General features: G+C 62.7%; 1 protein-coding gene across 1 annotated transcript; it reads left to right on the top strand.

Annotated features, from left to right (window-relative positions):
• The first annotated feature begins 900 nt into the window (after positions 1 to 900).
• SIVA1 (SIVA1 apoptosis inducing factor) lies at positions 901 to 6,238 on the top strand. The gene is made up of 4 exons (XM_060097864.1): positions 901 to 1,065; positions 3,209 to 3,403; positions 4,132 to 4,288; positions 6,030 to 6,238. The coding sequence occupies exons 1-4, from the start codon at positions 948 to 950 to the stop codon at positions 6,088 to 6,090; spliced, it is 531 nt and encodes a 176-aa protein (XP_059953847.1). The 5' UTR covers positions 901 to 947; the 3' UTR covers positions 6,091 to 6,238.
• The last annotated feature ends 4,505 nt before the right edge of the window (positions 6,239 to 10,743 follow it).

The following is a 10,743-nucleotide window of genomic DNA, read 5'->3' as shown; positions in this document are numbered from 1 at the left end:
GCCTGGTCTCCCTAGACCCGCCATGCGGGGCGGGAAGGGGCAGGTGGACCGGAGGCTGGCCCTGCCCAACCCCTGCGGGTGTCCTGGGCTGTGGTGTGCGTCACGTGGGGTGGTGTCACGTGAGGGGTGCGTCGCGTGGGGCGCGGCCTGTAAGACAGAGGTCCTCGGCTTGTCAGCGGAAATCCAGGCGACAGCGGAACGGGCGGGACGACCCCGGGGGCAGCGGACAGGACGAGGGTCGGGCGGGCAGGCGGCCGCCAGAGGCCGAGGTGGGGCCGGAGCCGCACGGCTCTGTCACAGCCCGACATTACGTCAGGCCTGCCCCGCATGACGCAGCAGGGCCCGAAACCCGGCCCGTGACGTGTGTCCAGTGCGTTCATGCGGCACTCTCCACTTGTGAGGGCGGGGCAGTGCTCCAAATTAAGAATTACAGAAAAGTGAATCATCCGCGAACTTCTGGTGATTTAAACGGAGAAGTATAACCAGTTTCGAGAGTTGTTTGGGGAGCAAAACTAAAAACAGCCGAGACGCTATTCCCTTCCGCACCCGCTCCTACCAGTCCCTCCCACATGTCGCCTCCGACCTATCAGGAGCCAGCCCTCACACGAGTCCCGCCCCCGATGTCTCCCCCAGCCCATCCTGCGGCGCGTGCGCACCACACCGCCTTCCCGCTTCCCCGCCCCCGCGGCGCCCACTCCGACCCTTGACCTCTTCCGGACTTTCCCGCGTCTCCGAGTCCCGCCTCCCGGCCCACGAGCCCCGCCCCCGCCCCGGGCCTATCCCGCGTCGCGCCGTGCAGCAGCCCCGCCCCGCCCTCCTCCCGGGCCTATCCCGCGTCGCGCCGCGCACCAGCCCCGCCCCCGTCCCGCGCAGGGGTTGGCGCACGGCTGTGACGTCACGGAAAGGCGAGGCGCGGCCGCGGAGCTGCGCCGCTGCGGGCCGCGGCCATGCCCAAGCGGGGCTGCCCCTTCGCGGACGCGGCCCCACTGCAGCTCAAGGTGCGTGTGGGTCGGAGGGAGCTGAGTCGCGGCGTGTGCGCCGAACGCCTCACGCGGGAGATCTTCGGTGAGTGAGGGGAAGCGGGGTCGGGCAGGCGGTCTCCGCAGGCCGCGCCCCCTGGAGCCGGGGACCGGGGCCAGCCGCCCGGCCGGGTTTGGGAGCAGCAATTTGGGCGCTGTGAATGCGCCCGCGTCCACGACCTGTCCCCGCCCTCCACCTTCCCGAAACAGGCGGCCTCCGCGTGGGCCCGAGACGGGGCTCTGTCCTGTGGGAATGCTGGACTCGCGCAGGAGCCAGCCCTGGTCTGACCAGCCCAGCGATAGGCCGGGGAGTGGGATGTCCCGGTGGAATAAGCCGGTAGAAGCACCCGTTCTGACCCGAGAGGCGTTTGTGGAGCGCGCCTTCCTTGCCAGGCGCTGCGGCTGCGGGAGACCCTGCCTTGCTGTCTACTGGGGGGCCAGCCAGAGAAGCGCTCTCCAGAGGTCATCAGGGCAGGCACGGGTCGCTGCAGGACCACCTGCAGGCTGTCAGAGGTCTCGTGGAGGAACAGAGTCGAAGACGAATCCTGCAGGGTTAGGCAGGCAGAGAGGGAGAGGAAGGGAATTCCAGGCAGAGGGAACAGTCTATGCAAAAACCGGGAAGTTGGAGAGTGCTGTCCGGTTCATTGTGACTGGAGTGTCCAGTTCCAGAGATGTAAAGACACTGACTTAGGAAGCCTCCTCTGGCTTCCTCATGCAGGTTTTTGGGCGCATTGATATTATTGATCATTGCTTTGGGGGGGTTAATACTCTGGGGTAACTACAGAGTGGAATTTACCTTAACTAGTGGTTGGAGGCACGAGGTTTGTGCGTGTAGAACAGTCAGATGGTTACCTGGGTGTCTGTGACTGAGTGGTGCTGCCGTGCATTAGGGGTGTGGCGAAGAGCCTCGCCTGGGGAGACCCTGCTTCTCTTCCTCCTGCTGCTCCCCACCCCGCTGCCCCCATCAGCAGCTGCTGTGCCCTTTCTTTTCTTGCACATGCAGGGTTGCAAATGCAAATGCCTTTCGAGGCCGTGCAGGTGATAAAAATGAGTGAAGCTGTGAGTACTATGGCCAGACTGCAAGTGTTATCCTCTCAGGACCTTCAAAAAATGTAAACACTGCAGACAGAGAGAAGAATTAAAAATAAATGGGGGCTAAGTCAGTCTAGCTCTTGACCACGATGTTCTGGAGCATTTGCAGGGGCTTGTCCTTCGCAGCGCCCCGTCATAGAGGGAGTTCCTGGCTCCCGGGGCATTCCCTAAGAAGGGCAGGACGTAGGCCGGCGTGAACTCGTGTGTAATGAATTCCAAGCCTGAACCCTGGTGTCTTTATCTTGAACGGACCACAGGCCCTTGAAGACAAGTATTAGCCTCACCACATGACCTCCCCCCAGTCCCACCCTATTATAAGTGGGGGTGAGGGGATTGCAGGAGGAGGAACTGGGTGTGACGGGGCTGTCATCAGCCACTCCATTTGAGTTACCCAACTGTGTTTCTGTCGGTTTCACTTAGCACCAGCAGCTTCTGAGGTCTCCACCCTGGCTCTGTTGGGACAGGGCAGAACACCACAAACAAAGCATTTCTGGGGCTGGCGCCTGGCCTTTGACCTTGTGAAAGCCCCCAGTGCCCTGATGGAAAGCCACTGCTCTGGTTGCTGGGAAACCACCTCAGCTCTGGGGTCAGGGGGTGGGGGGATGTCCAGGGCCCACAGAGGTCTGGAAAGTTCTGGGGTACCTTGTCTGGAGCTTGTTGCTGCCATGCCTTCTGCTGGCAGCTCTGTGGGAAGTGAAGGGGTGCGTTCCGGCCTGGGGTGTGGGCTCAGCTCTGAGTCTCTGGCTGTGCGTTAGTTAGCACTCCACAGCGCAGAGCTTCCTCTGCTGGACGAAGCCGGCTTGTGGGTGCTGGGGAGGAGACGAACGGCGAGGGGGTGAGGCCACACGTGTAGAGAATGAGCAGAGTGATAGCACGGGGAGCCCAGGTGGGGCTGCAGCGTCCAGAACCTTCTTGGAGGAGGTGGCCGCGGAGCCCAGGCAGGAGGTCAGGGTGGGACCCAGCTCGCCAGGGAGCAGCGTGGTCTGGGGTGGCTGGATAACCAGAGGCCCGGCCACGCACAGCTCAAGGCACAGGGTGGCCATGCAGGTGCTTCCGTGTTGCAGCGGTATAAGCGGGGAAATGGTTGTCCTCCGCAGAAAAGACCACGCAGCTCCTCTTCCGCGGGGCCCAGGCCTGCATGGACCCCGCGTGGGAGGAAGGCTGCGCCATCGTCGACACTCCGGAGTCCCCGAAGCCTGGCCCCACGGAAGCCCCTCGGGCCGCACGCGGGCAGATGCTGATCGGGCCCGACGGCCGACTGACCAGGAGTCGAGCCCAGGCCTCTGAGGCTGGTGAGTGAGGCCCATGGCAGGCGCTTCCCAGCTGTGTGCTAAGGACGGGATGCGGCAGGGGCTTTTCCTACCTGGGCTGGAGGGAGCCTGGCCCGAGTCTGACAATATGAACAGGGCGAGGGCCTGCAGGCTCCTGACATTAGGAGGCTCTGCTGTCACCAACATCCACGTCTGGTAGCTGCGAACAGCTTCTAACTGTTGGATCGGAAAGGAACAGAGACCCCTCTGGGTGACCCTCCTGGGTGTCCTGCCTGCTTTCCGCCTGCAGCTCTCCCACGGAGTCCCACCTGGCTGGGTGGGAAAAGCCTGTTCGAGTCCCTGTGCAGTGTGGTGTGCATCTCAGACTTGTCATCTGTGTCGCTGGTTAAAAATTCTCCCGCCCCCGGGTCTGGGTGGGGCAAAGGGACCCCTGTGTTAACCCGTGATGCAGGGACCACGCTTTGAGACGCAGCTGTGAGACACACAGGGGACGAAGGCCTAGCGACTTCTGATGCAGGCGGTCAGGAGAAGGGCTGACCCTTAGGTACCGACATTTGGGTGGTGGGAATTGTAGGTGGGAGTCACGGAAGCCAGCTGGGATCTCTCCCTGGTGAACGGGTCTGGGTGCTGTGCTTACGCACAGGTTGTCGTCTTAGGACCTAGTGGTCGGTCAGGCGCGGGAGGAAGGGTGGCCCCCAGCCCCAGCGCTCCAGGTCCCCTTTGGGCTGATGGGTGTTTCTTCCCCACAGACCCAGCCATGGCGGCATCGGGAGCCTGCTCGTCGTGCGTGCGGGCCGTGGACGGGAAGGCGGCGTGTGGCCAGTGCGAGCGGGCCCTGTGCGGGCGCTGCGTGCGCACCTGCTGCGGCTGTGGGGCAGTGGCCTGCACCCTGTGTGCCCTCGTGGAGTGAGTGCGGGCCCCGTCGGGGAGTGGGGGTGGCAGGCCCATCCCGCATTGCCTGGTGGGACGATGTGATGCCAGTAAATGCTTTGCTCAGCTTGAGTTTTTCCAAGACCTTGAGATCCTTTCTGGAGGAAGTCCAGACCTTGTAGGTCAGCTCTGCACTGTCTGTGGTCTGTCCCAGACCATCCGTGCTCTAGTCCTTTGAGCCCTGGCGTCAGGAAGCCTCACGTGGCCTTCCTATGTAGCGCGCTCGTTAGCGGAGGACACCTGACAGGTGAGGGCAGGAAACAAGCGTTTATCTGTGACTTGGGTGAGCATGTCTGCCACAGCCGGTGGACCCCGTCCCTGCCCAGGAGGTTTCGGGCGCTGTCCTCGTCCCAGCGGCCACTGCCAGCTAACGGGTAGGGATGGGCAGTGCCCCGTAAGAAAAGTTCTGCAGATCTCAAACCAGTTTAGTCCCAATGGCCTTTAAAACCAACGCCCCCCCACCACAAAAAAAAAAAAACCAACCCCAACCGTGGAAAGTTAAAAACACGCCTCCCGAGAGGTGGGTTGCTCCACGGTTGGGCCGCGCTGGGCAGAAGGACGGAGGCCAGGGTCACGTGCCGGCCAGTTCAGGGGTCATGTGCCTGGCCAGTTCAGGGTCAGGTGCCGGGCGAGGCGTGGGTGTGGAATACTCTTTCTTTTGATTCTGCCAACTCAGTTTTTCCTTTCTTCCTATTTATATGTAAACTGAGACGGGCAGGGCCTTGCCAGTGGCTTTTCCCTGGAGGGGGAGCTGCGCACAGCACAAGGCCAGCTGAGGGGCCAGGTGGGTGCCCCGCCTGCTGGCAGCTGCTTCCCTCCCCGGGGCCGTCCTCCTCCTCAGGGACTCCCGTGGCAGCCTCCCCCGCCCCTGCTCTCTGCTGCCTGGTCCCCAAGCGCCCGCAGAGCCCGCCGCGCACCTGCCTGTTTCTCAGGCCCCAGCCGGCGGGGCTCTCTGACCCGGGTGAGGGGTGAGAAACAGACGAGGCGTTCTGGGTCCCCTCTGGAGGCCACGCCTCAGGCCTCCGAGCTTCAGCGCCGCCCTGGAAGTGGGCATCCTGCCCGCACCTGGTGGCTGCCTTGTCTCCAGGGTCAGGCACGGCCGCGGGTGGGGCATCGCCGCCAAGAGCTGGAGCCGAGCTCCCGGCCCTGCACGTGGACCCTTTGCCGCGGCACCTCGGGCGTGCTGCCGCCGCCTTTCAGCACGTCTCCCGACGCGCGTCCCCGGCCATTCGCTGCGTTGCCACGTCCCTGCCCTACCTGAGCTGCTGCCCGTGTGAGCCATCGGGGGCCAGTCAACCCCGCTGCGCACCTGGCCGCCGTGAGAGCCGGGCTGAGCCCCGGGGGCTCCTTAGCTCTCGGTCCGTGGGGGCGGCTCCAGCGAGCACCCCAGACGTTTACCCTCGTGCTCCAGAGGCAGATACCTTTCGGGGGGCTGGGTCTAGGGGGGCCGCGGGGGTCTGCTCCTGGAGCCCCGCACTCTGCGAGTCCCGTGCTCGGCCTCGCCCCGGGCCCTCGAGCCGCCCCCCTCTGCGGGTGTCCTCCAAGGACCCGGCCCTGTGGGCCCGGCCCCCTGCGGCTGTGGGGCCTCTTGGTAACTGGTTCTGTCTGGGCCGACGGCCCGGCCTCCAGATAAAGCCGAGGGGCCAGGTGGGGTCGGCCGCTCCGGGGAACTCGGCCCTAACGCCGGCTCCTCTCCCCCATCCTCGCGGTTTCGCAGCTGCAGTGACGACCTCCACGAGAAAGTGCTGTGCGCCGGCTGCGCCATGTTCGAGGCCTGAGGCCGGGAGAGGACGGCAGCCCTGCCTGGACGACCTCGCCGCCGTCCACGCTGAGGGACTGGGGGGAGGGGCGGGAGGGGACAGCCTTTCTATTTTGTATTTTGTTCTCCTGACCACAGAAGAGAATAAAGCCTTTATATTTGGACAAGAGGACTCACTTGTCAGCGCCCCTGGGGCCCGTGGTCTGCCCGGCTCCCAGCTGGCAGCGCCCTGAGCTCCGTGCCAGGTGCCGCCGGTCGCCCCGTTGACAGGTGGGGACACTGAAGTCCAGAGCGTGTGAGCCCAGGTGGGGCTCCAGTGCCTCTCGGGGGTGGGGCCGCGTCCCAGGCTGTCCCTGAAATGCCACCGTAATACGCTGCTGTCTGGGTGGCCAGGCCCCGGGTAACCTGCCTGTCAGTTCCGTCTGGGTGGTGCAGCCCGTGTGGCCTGAGGTGGGGGAGCGGACGAAGGGGGGAAGGGAGGGTCGCAGCCCTGCGCGGGTCCTCCTCACCTGGGTCTCGGGCCCTGGTTCCCACGCGCGGGGTCCTTGCAGCGCCGTGGGCCCAGGCCCTCGGGATGAATCCGCGGGTGGTCGGTCCCAGCCCCTCCGAGAAACCCTGGAGGAGAAGAGAGGCTCTCTGGGGCGGGGAGCAGGGCGGTGTCCTGTGGGCAGCGGGGGCACCCACTGTGGAGGGTCAAGTGACTGACTCTTCCAGGGGGCTGGGCCGGGGGGGTTGCCCCGAGTGTAGAGCCTAGGACCCCTGAAGCAGGAGCGGGGGAGGGCCACAGGGAGGCATGAGGTGTTGGGGGCGGCTGCACGTGAGCCCATGGGTCTTCCTGAGCTGAGAACCTCCAGAGGCCTCTCTGGCTCGGTCACGTGAGTGCAGCACGAGCCCTCATCGTGGGCTCACCTCCTCTCACCTGGCTTCCTGTAGAGGCCCTGGGCCTCCGTCCCAGTGTCCACCTGCAGACCGCGGCCCCACTGAGCACGTGAAGAGATGCTCAGCATCTCTCATCATTAGGGAAACAGCTCAATGACACAGGAGATGCTGCCCCGCCCGGCAGCGGGGCTGCTGTTGAACAGGAAACAGGCGCTGGCGGGGCCGTGCAGGCCCAGGAGCCCTGTGCACTGCTGTGGTGATGCAAGGTGGTGCAGCCTCTGTGGAACAGTATGGCTGCTCCTCAGAAACGTAAACGTAGAGCCCACGTGACCTAGCAATCCTACTTCTGGCAAATACCCAGCAGGGATTCAAGCAGATGTCTGTGCACGTATGTTCATAGCAATAGCGTTCACAAGAGTCAAGACGTGGAAGCAAACCCCGTGTCCGTCAAGGGATGACTGGACAAGCAAACTGTGGTCCATCCATACGATGGCCTATGACTCGGCCTCCGGAAGGAAGGGGACCCTGATACAGGTGGCAGCACGGACGGGCCTTGAGGATGTCAGGCCGGGTGGAGTAGCCGGTGCCAAGAGGGCAGGCCCTGTGTGACTCCACCGCTGCGAGGCCCCTAGAGCAGTGGGGTTCACAGAGACAGGCGGGGGGAGGGTGGGGGCCGGGGCGGGAGCAGAGGGGTAGTTTGTGTGGATGAAAAGCTCTGGAGACGGGGTGCCGGTGCCACAGCCACGGGGATGCATTCGATGCCACTGAGCTGGTCACTGAAAAGCGGTTAAAGCGGTAAAGTTTACATTTATTTTACCAAGTAAGAATATTTGTGAAAAAGACAGTTGTGGAAAGCAAAACTAATCATGTATGTTGGGGATTTTGAACACATGGAAAAGTTGTGACCACAGCACGGAGACGGCAAGTGGAGGTGTGTGTTCAGAGGACCGTGCGTGTGAAGGGCTGAATTTCCCTCCAAGGCAGGCTGCTGGGTGAGTTACGGACTGACATCCGACAGGCCGTGGCTACAGTCGTTCCTTCAGGAGAGATTTGTTCTAAATTCCACGTGCGATCCTGGGTGGGATCCTGGAACAGAAAAGGAACATCAGTGAGAGAGTGGGTAAAATCGAAATAAGCCAATAAAAGAGAGAAAATGGGGGACTTCCCTGGTCGTCCAGGGGTAAAGAATCCGCCTTCCAATACAGGGGACGCGGGTTCGATCTCTGGTCAGGAAACTAAGATCCCACATGCTGAGGAGGAACTAAGCCCGCACACCACAACTACTGAGCTCGCGCGCCTCAACAAGAGAGCCCATATGCTGCAAACTACAGGGCCCACGCACCCTGGAGCCCGAGTGCCACAACCGGAGAGAGAAGACCACATGCCACAACTCGAGAGAAGCCCACGTGCTGCAACTAAGACCTGACGTGGCCCAAAAAATTAAGAAAATTTTTTTAAAAAAGATAAAATGGGTTGTTAAAAAATAGTTATTTAATCCAAAATGAGGGCGAAAAAGAGGAAGGAAGGCACAAAAAACCAATGGGGCGCACAGAGGCACAGCAAGATGGTGTTTAAGCTCAGCCACGTCTAGATCCCACTCCTGTAGGTGATCTAAGCACCCCCGTAGGGGTGGAGGCCCTCAGATCGTCTAAACAACAGTTGAGACCCAGCCAACTCTGTTGTCTGCCAGAAATTCACCTTGAGTATGAAGACACAAGCAAATTCAAAGGGAAAGGGTAGACAGTATCTGTTGAATGATGACCCGTCTTTGAGCAGACATCCCTGGAGTGGCATTTACCGGGGGGGCAGACCCCGCCCCTATGCCATCCCGACACCCCAGCCTGGCTGGCCCCTTGCTGGGAGCTGCTGGCCTACCCGCAGCCCCCAGGGCCTCGTCTGCAGCACCCAGCCGTGCCTGCTGAAACGTGGGCACTACGGGCGCTAAAGGCACTTCTGTTCCTGTCTTGCTGTCCCTCCGGAGGCCCGGCCTGCTGCTTGGAAGGGCTGGGTGGGACACGGGAGGGCGTTCGGCCCCCGTGCAGGCCAGGCTGAGGGACCTCCACCCTGCTGGTCCTCGCTGCCCCAGGCCGCTGTTCACCAGGCCCCTCCGGCTCTGCTCTGGCCCTGCGGCCGGGACGGGATAGCGCCCAGGAGTTCCCTCCCCGAGGTGCCGGTCTCCCTGCACCCCTACCGCTCCGCCCCGACGCTGTTGCAGGAGGCGCCTGCACAGCCCCACCTCCGGGAAGGCCAGGAGGCTCTGGGGTCTCCGGTCTTGGCTCATTCCCTCTCGGCCCCACCCACCCAGATGGGACACACCGTCAGGGTAAGTTAGTGCTCATGTCCATGCCCATGACCTTGAAGCCTGTCCCAGGTCAAGGAATGTCCCTAAGGCCATCACCCGCATCCCCCAGTTATCCCCAACCATCCCCCCATCCCCCAATCATCAAGGAGGTCCCACGAGAAAGAGCAGCTTGTGCCCCTCTGCCTGACCAGCTGGCCGCCCCCCCCGCCCGCCATGCCCCAGCTCCAGCTCCAGAGGCACCTCCCGGTTCTCCACACCACGTCTGCCGCTTTGGGGCACCATTTGCTCGATTCGAGGATGATGGAAAGGTGCTGCTGCAGGCCCTGGTGTCTACATGTCTACAATATACATTGTTTCCCTTTCTTTCTGTGTTAAAACACACACCTCTTCAAGACCCTGCCTTCAGCTCTTTGGGGTATATGTGTACCCAGGAGTGGAATTTCTGGGTCACATGGTAGTTCTATTTTTATGTTTTTGAGGAACCTCCCTACTGTTTTCCAGAGGCTGAGCCATTTTACATTCCCACCCACGGTGCACAGGCTTCCAATTTGAAGGACGTTTTTATGTATCTGAAATCTGGATCCAAAGCATCATTTAGCAGGTAACATTTGGTGTGTTTGTGGTTTCCAAAAAAGCTGTGGGAGTGAAATAGTTCAGAGCCTATCAAAACTGAGCAATCGGGCTTCCCTGGTGGCGCAGTGGTTGAGAGTCCGCCTGCCGATGCAGGGGACACGGGTTCGTGCCCCGATCCCGGAAGATCCCACATGCCGCGGAGCGGCTGGGCCCGCGAGCCATGGCCGCGGAGCCTGTGTGTCCGGAGCCTGTGCTCCGCAACGGGAGAGGCCACAGCAGTGAGAGGCCCGCGTACAGCAAAAAAAGAAAAAAAAAAACAAAAACAAAAACAAAAAAAAACTGAGCAATCAGGCACCGCCCAGAGAGGCGCCCGCAGGCCTGACTGACCCCACCCACCCCATGCTCCGCGCAGGCGCCCCTTCCAGCAGAAGCGGCAGCCACCCCGCCCCAAGGAATGTCTTGTCAGGGTCACCGGCCCCGGAGCCTGGAGAAGCAGGCTGCTCCTGCCCCCTCCCCCGGGCCCAGGCGCCAGGCCCTGTGAACGCCCGGCCCTGTCCCAGCCACGCCTGCGGGGTTGAGTCCTCGTGAGAGAGGAGGGGCTGAGGCTCCGCCCGCCCCTCTCTGGGCGGGCGCCTGGAGGCCGACGCGCAGGCCAGTGCCGGCAGCCGGCTCCTCTCCGCGCCCACCAGGTGGCGCCCACGGCACGTCCCGCTGGGCTGCTCGGGCGCCCCGGACCCACTCCCGGCTGTCCCAGGCTTGCGGTATGACCGCCGGCAGGCCGCTCTCTCGGGCTTCCTCAGGCCCCAGGGCCCAGAGCCTGGCAGTGACCCGAGTCTCGGCCTTGGCCAGCTCTGGGCCCTGCAGGGTGGCTGGTCCTTCCTGGTGGTCAGGGTCTGCGGCACTGCATGGACAGAGCTG

The sequence above is a fragment of the Mesoplodon densirostris genome, chromosome 4 (genome assembly GCF_025265405.1).
Source record: "Mesoplodon densirostris isolate mMesDen1 chromosome 4, mMesDen1 primary haplotype, whole genome shotgun sequence".
NCBI lineage: Eukaryota > Metazoa > Chordata > Mammalia > Artiodactyla > Ziphiidae > Mesoplodon > Mesoplodon densirostris.
This window is presented reverse-complemented; position numbering and strand designations above follow the sequence as displayed.

Coding starts and splice junctions, on each gene's coding strand:
- SIVA1 (XM_060097864.1), top strand. CDS start 948: ATGCCCAAGCGGGGCTGCCCCTTCGCGGACGCGGCCCCACTGCAGCTC. Junction 1,066..3,208: donor CCTCACGCGGGAGATCTTCG/GTGAGTGAGGGG, acceptor TGTCCTCCGCAG/AAAAGACCACGCAGCTCCTC. Junction 4,289..6,029: donor ACCCTGTGTGCCCTCGTGGA/GTGAGTGCGGGC, acceptor GCGGTTTCGCAG/CTGCAGTGACGACCTCCACG.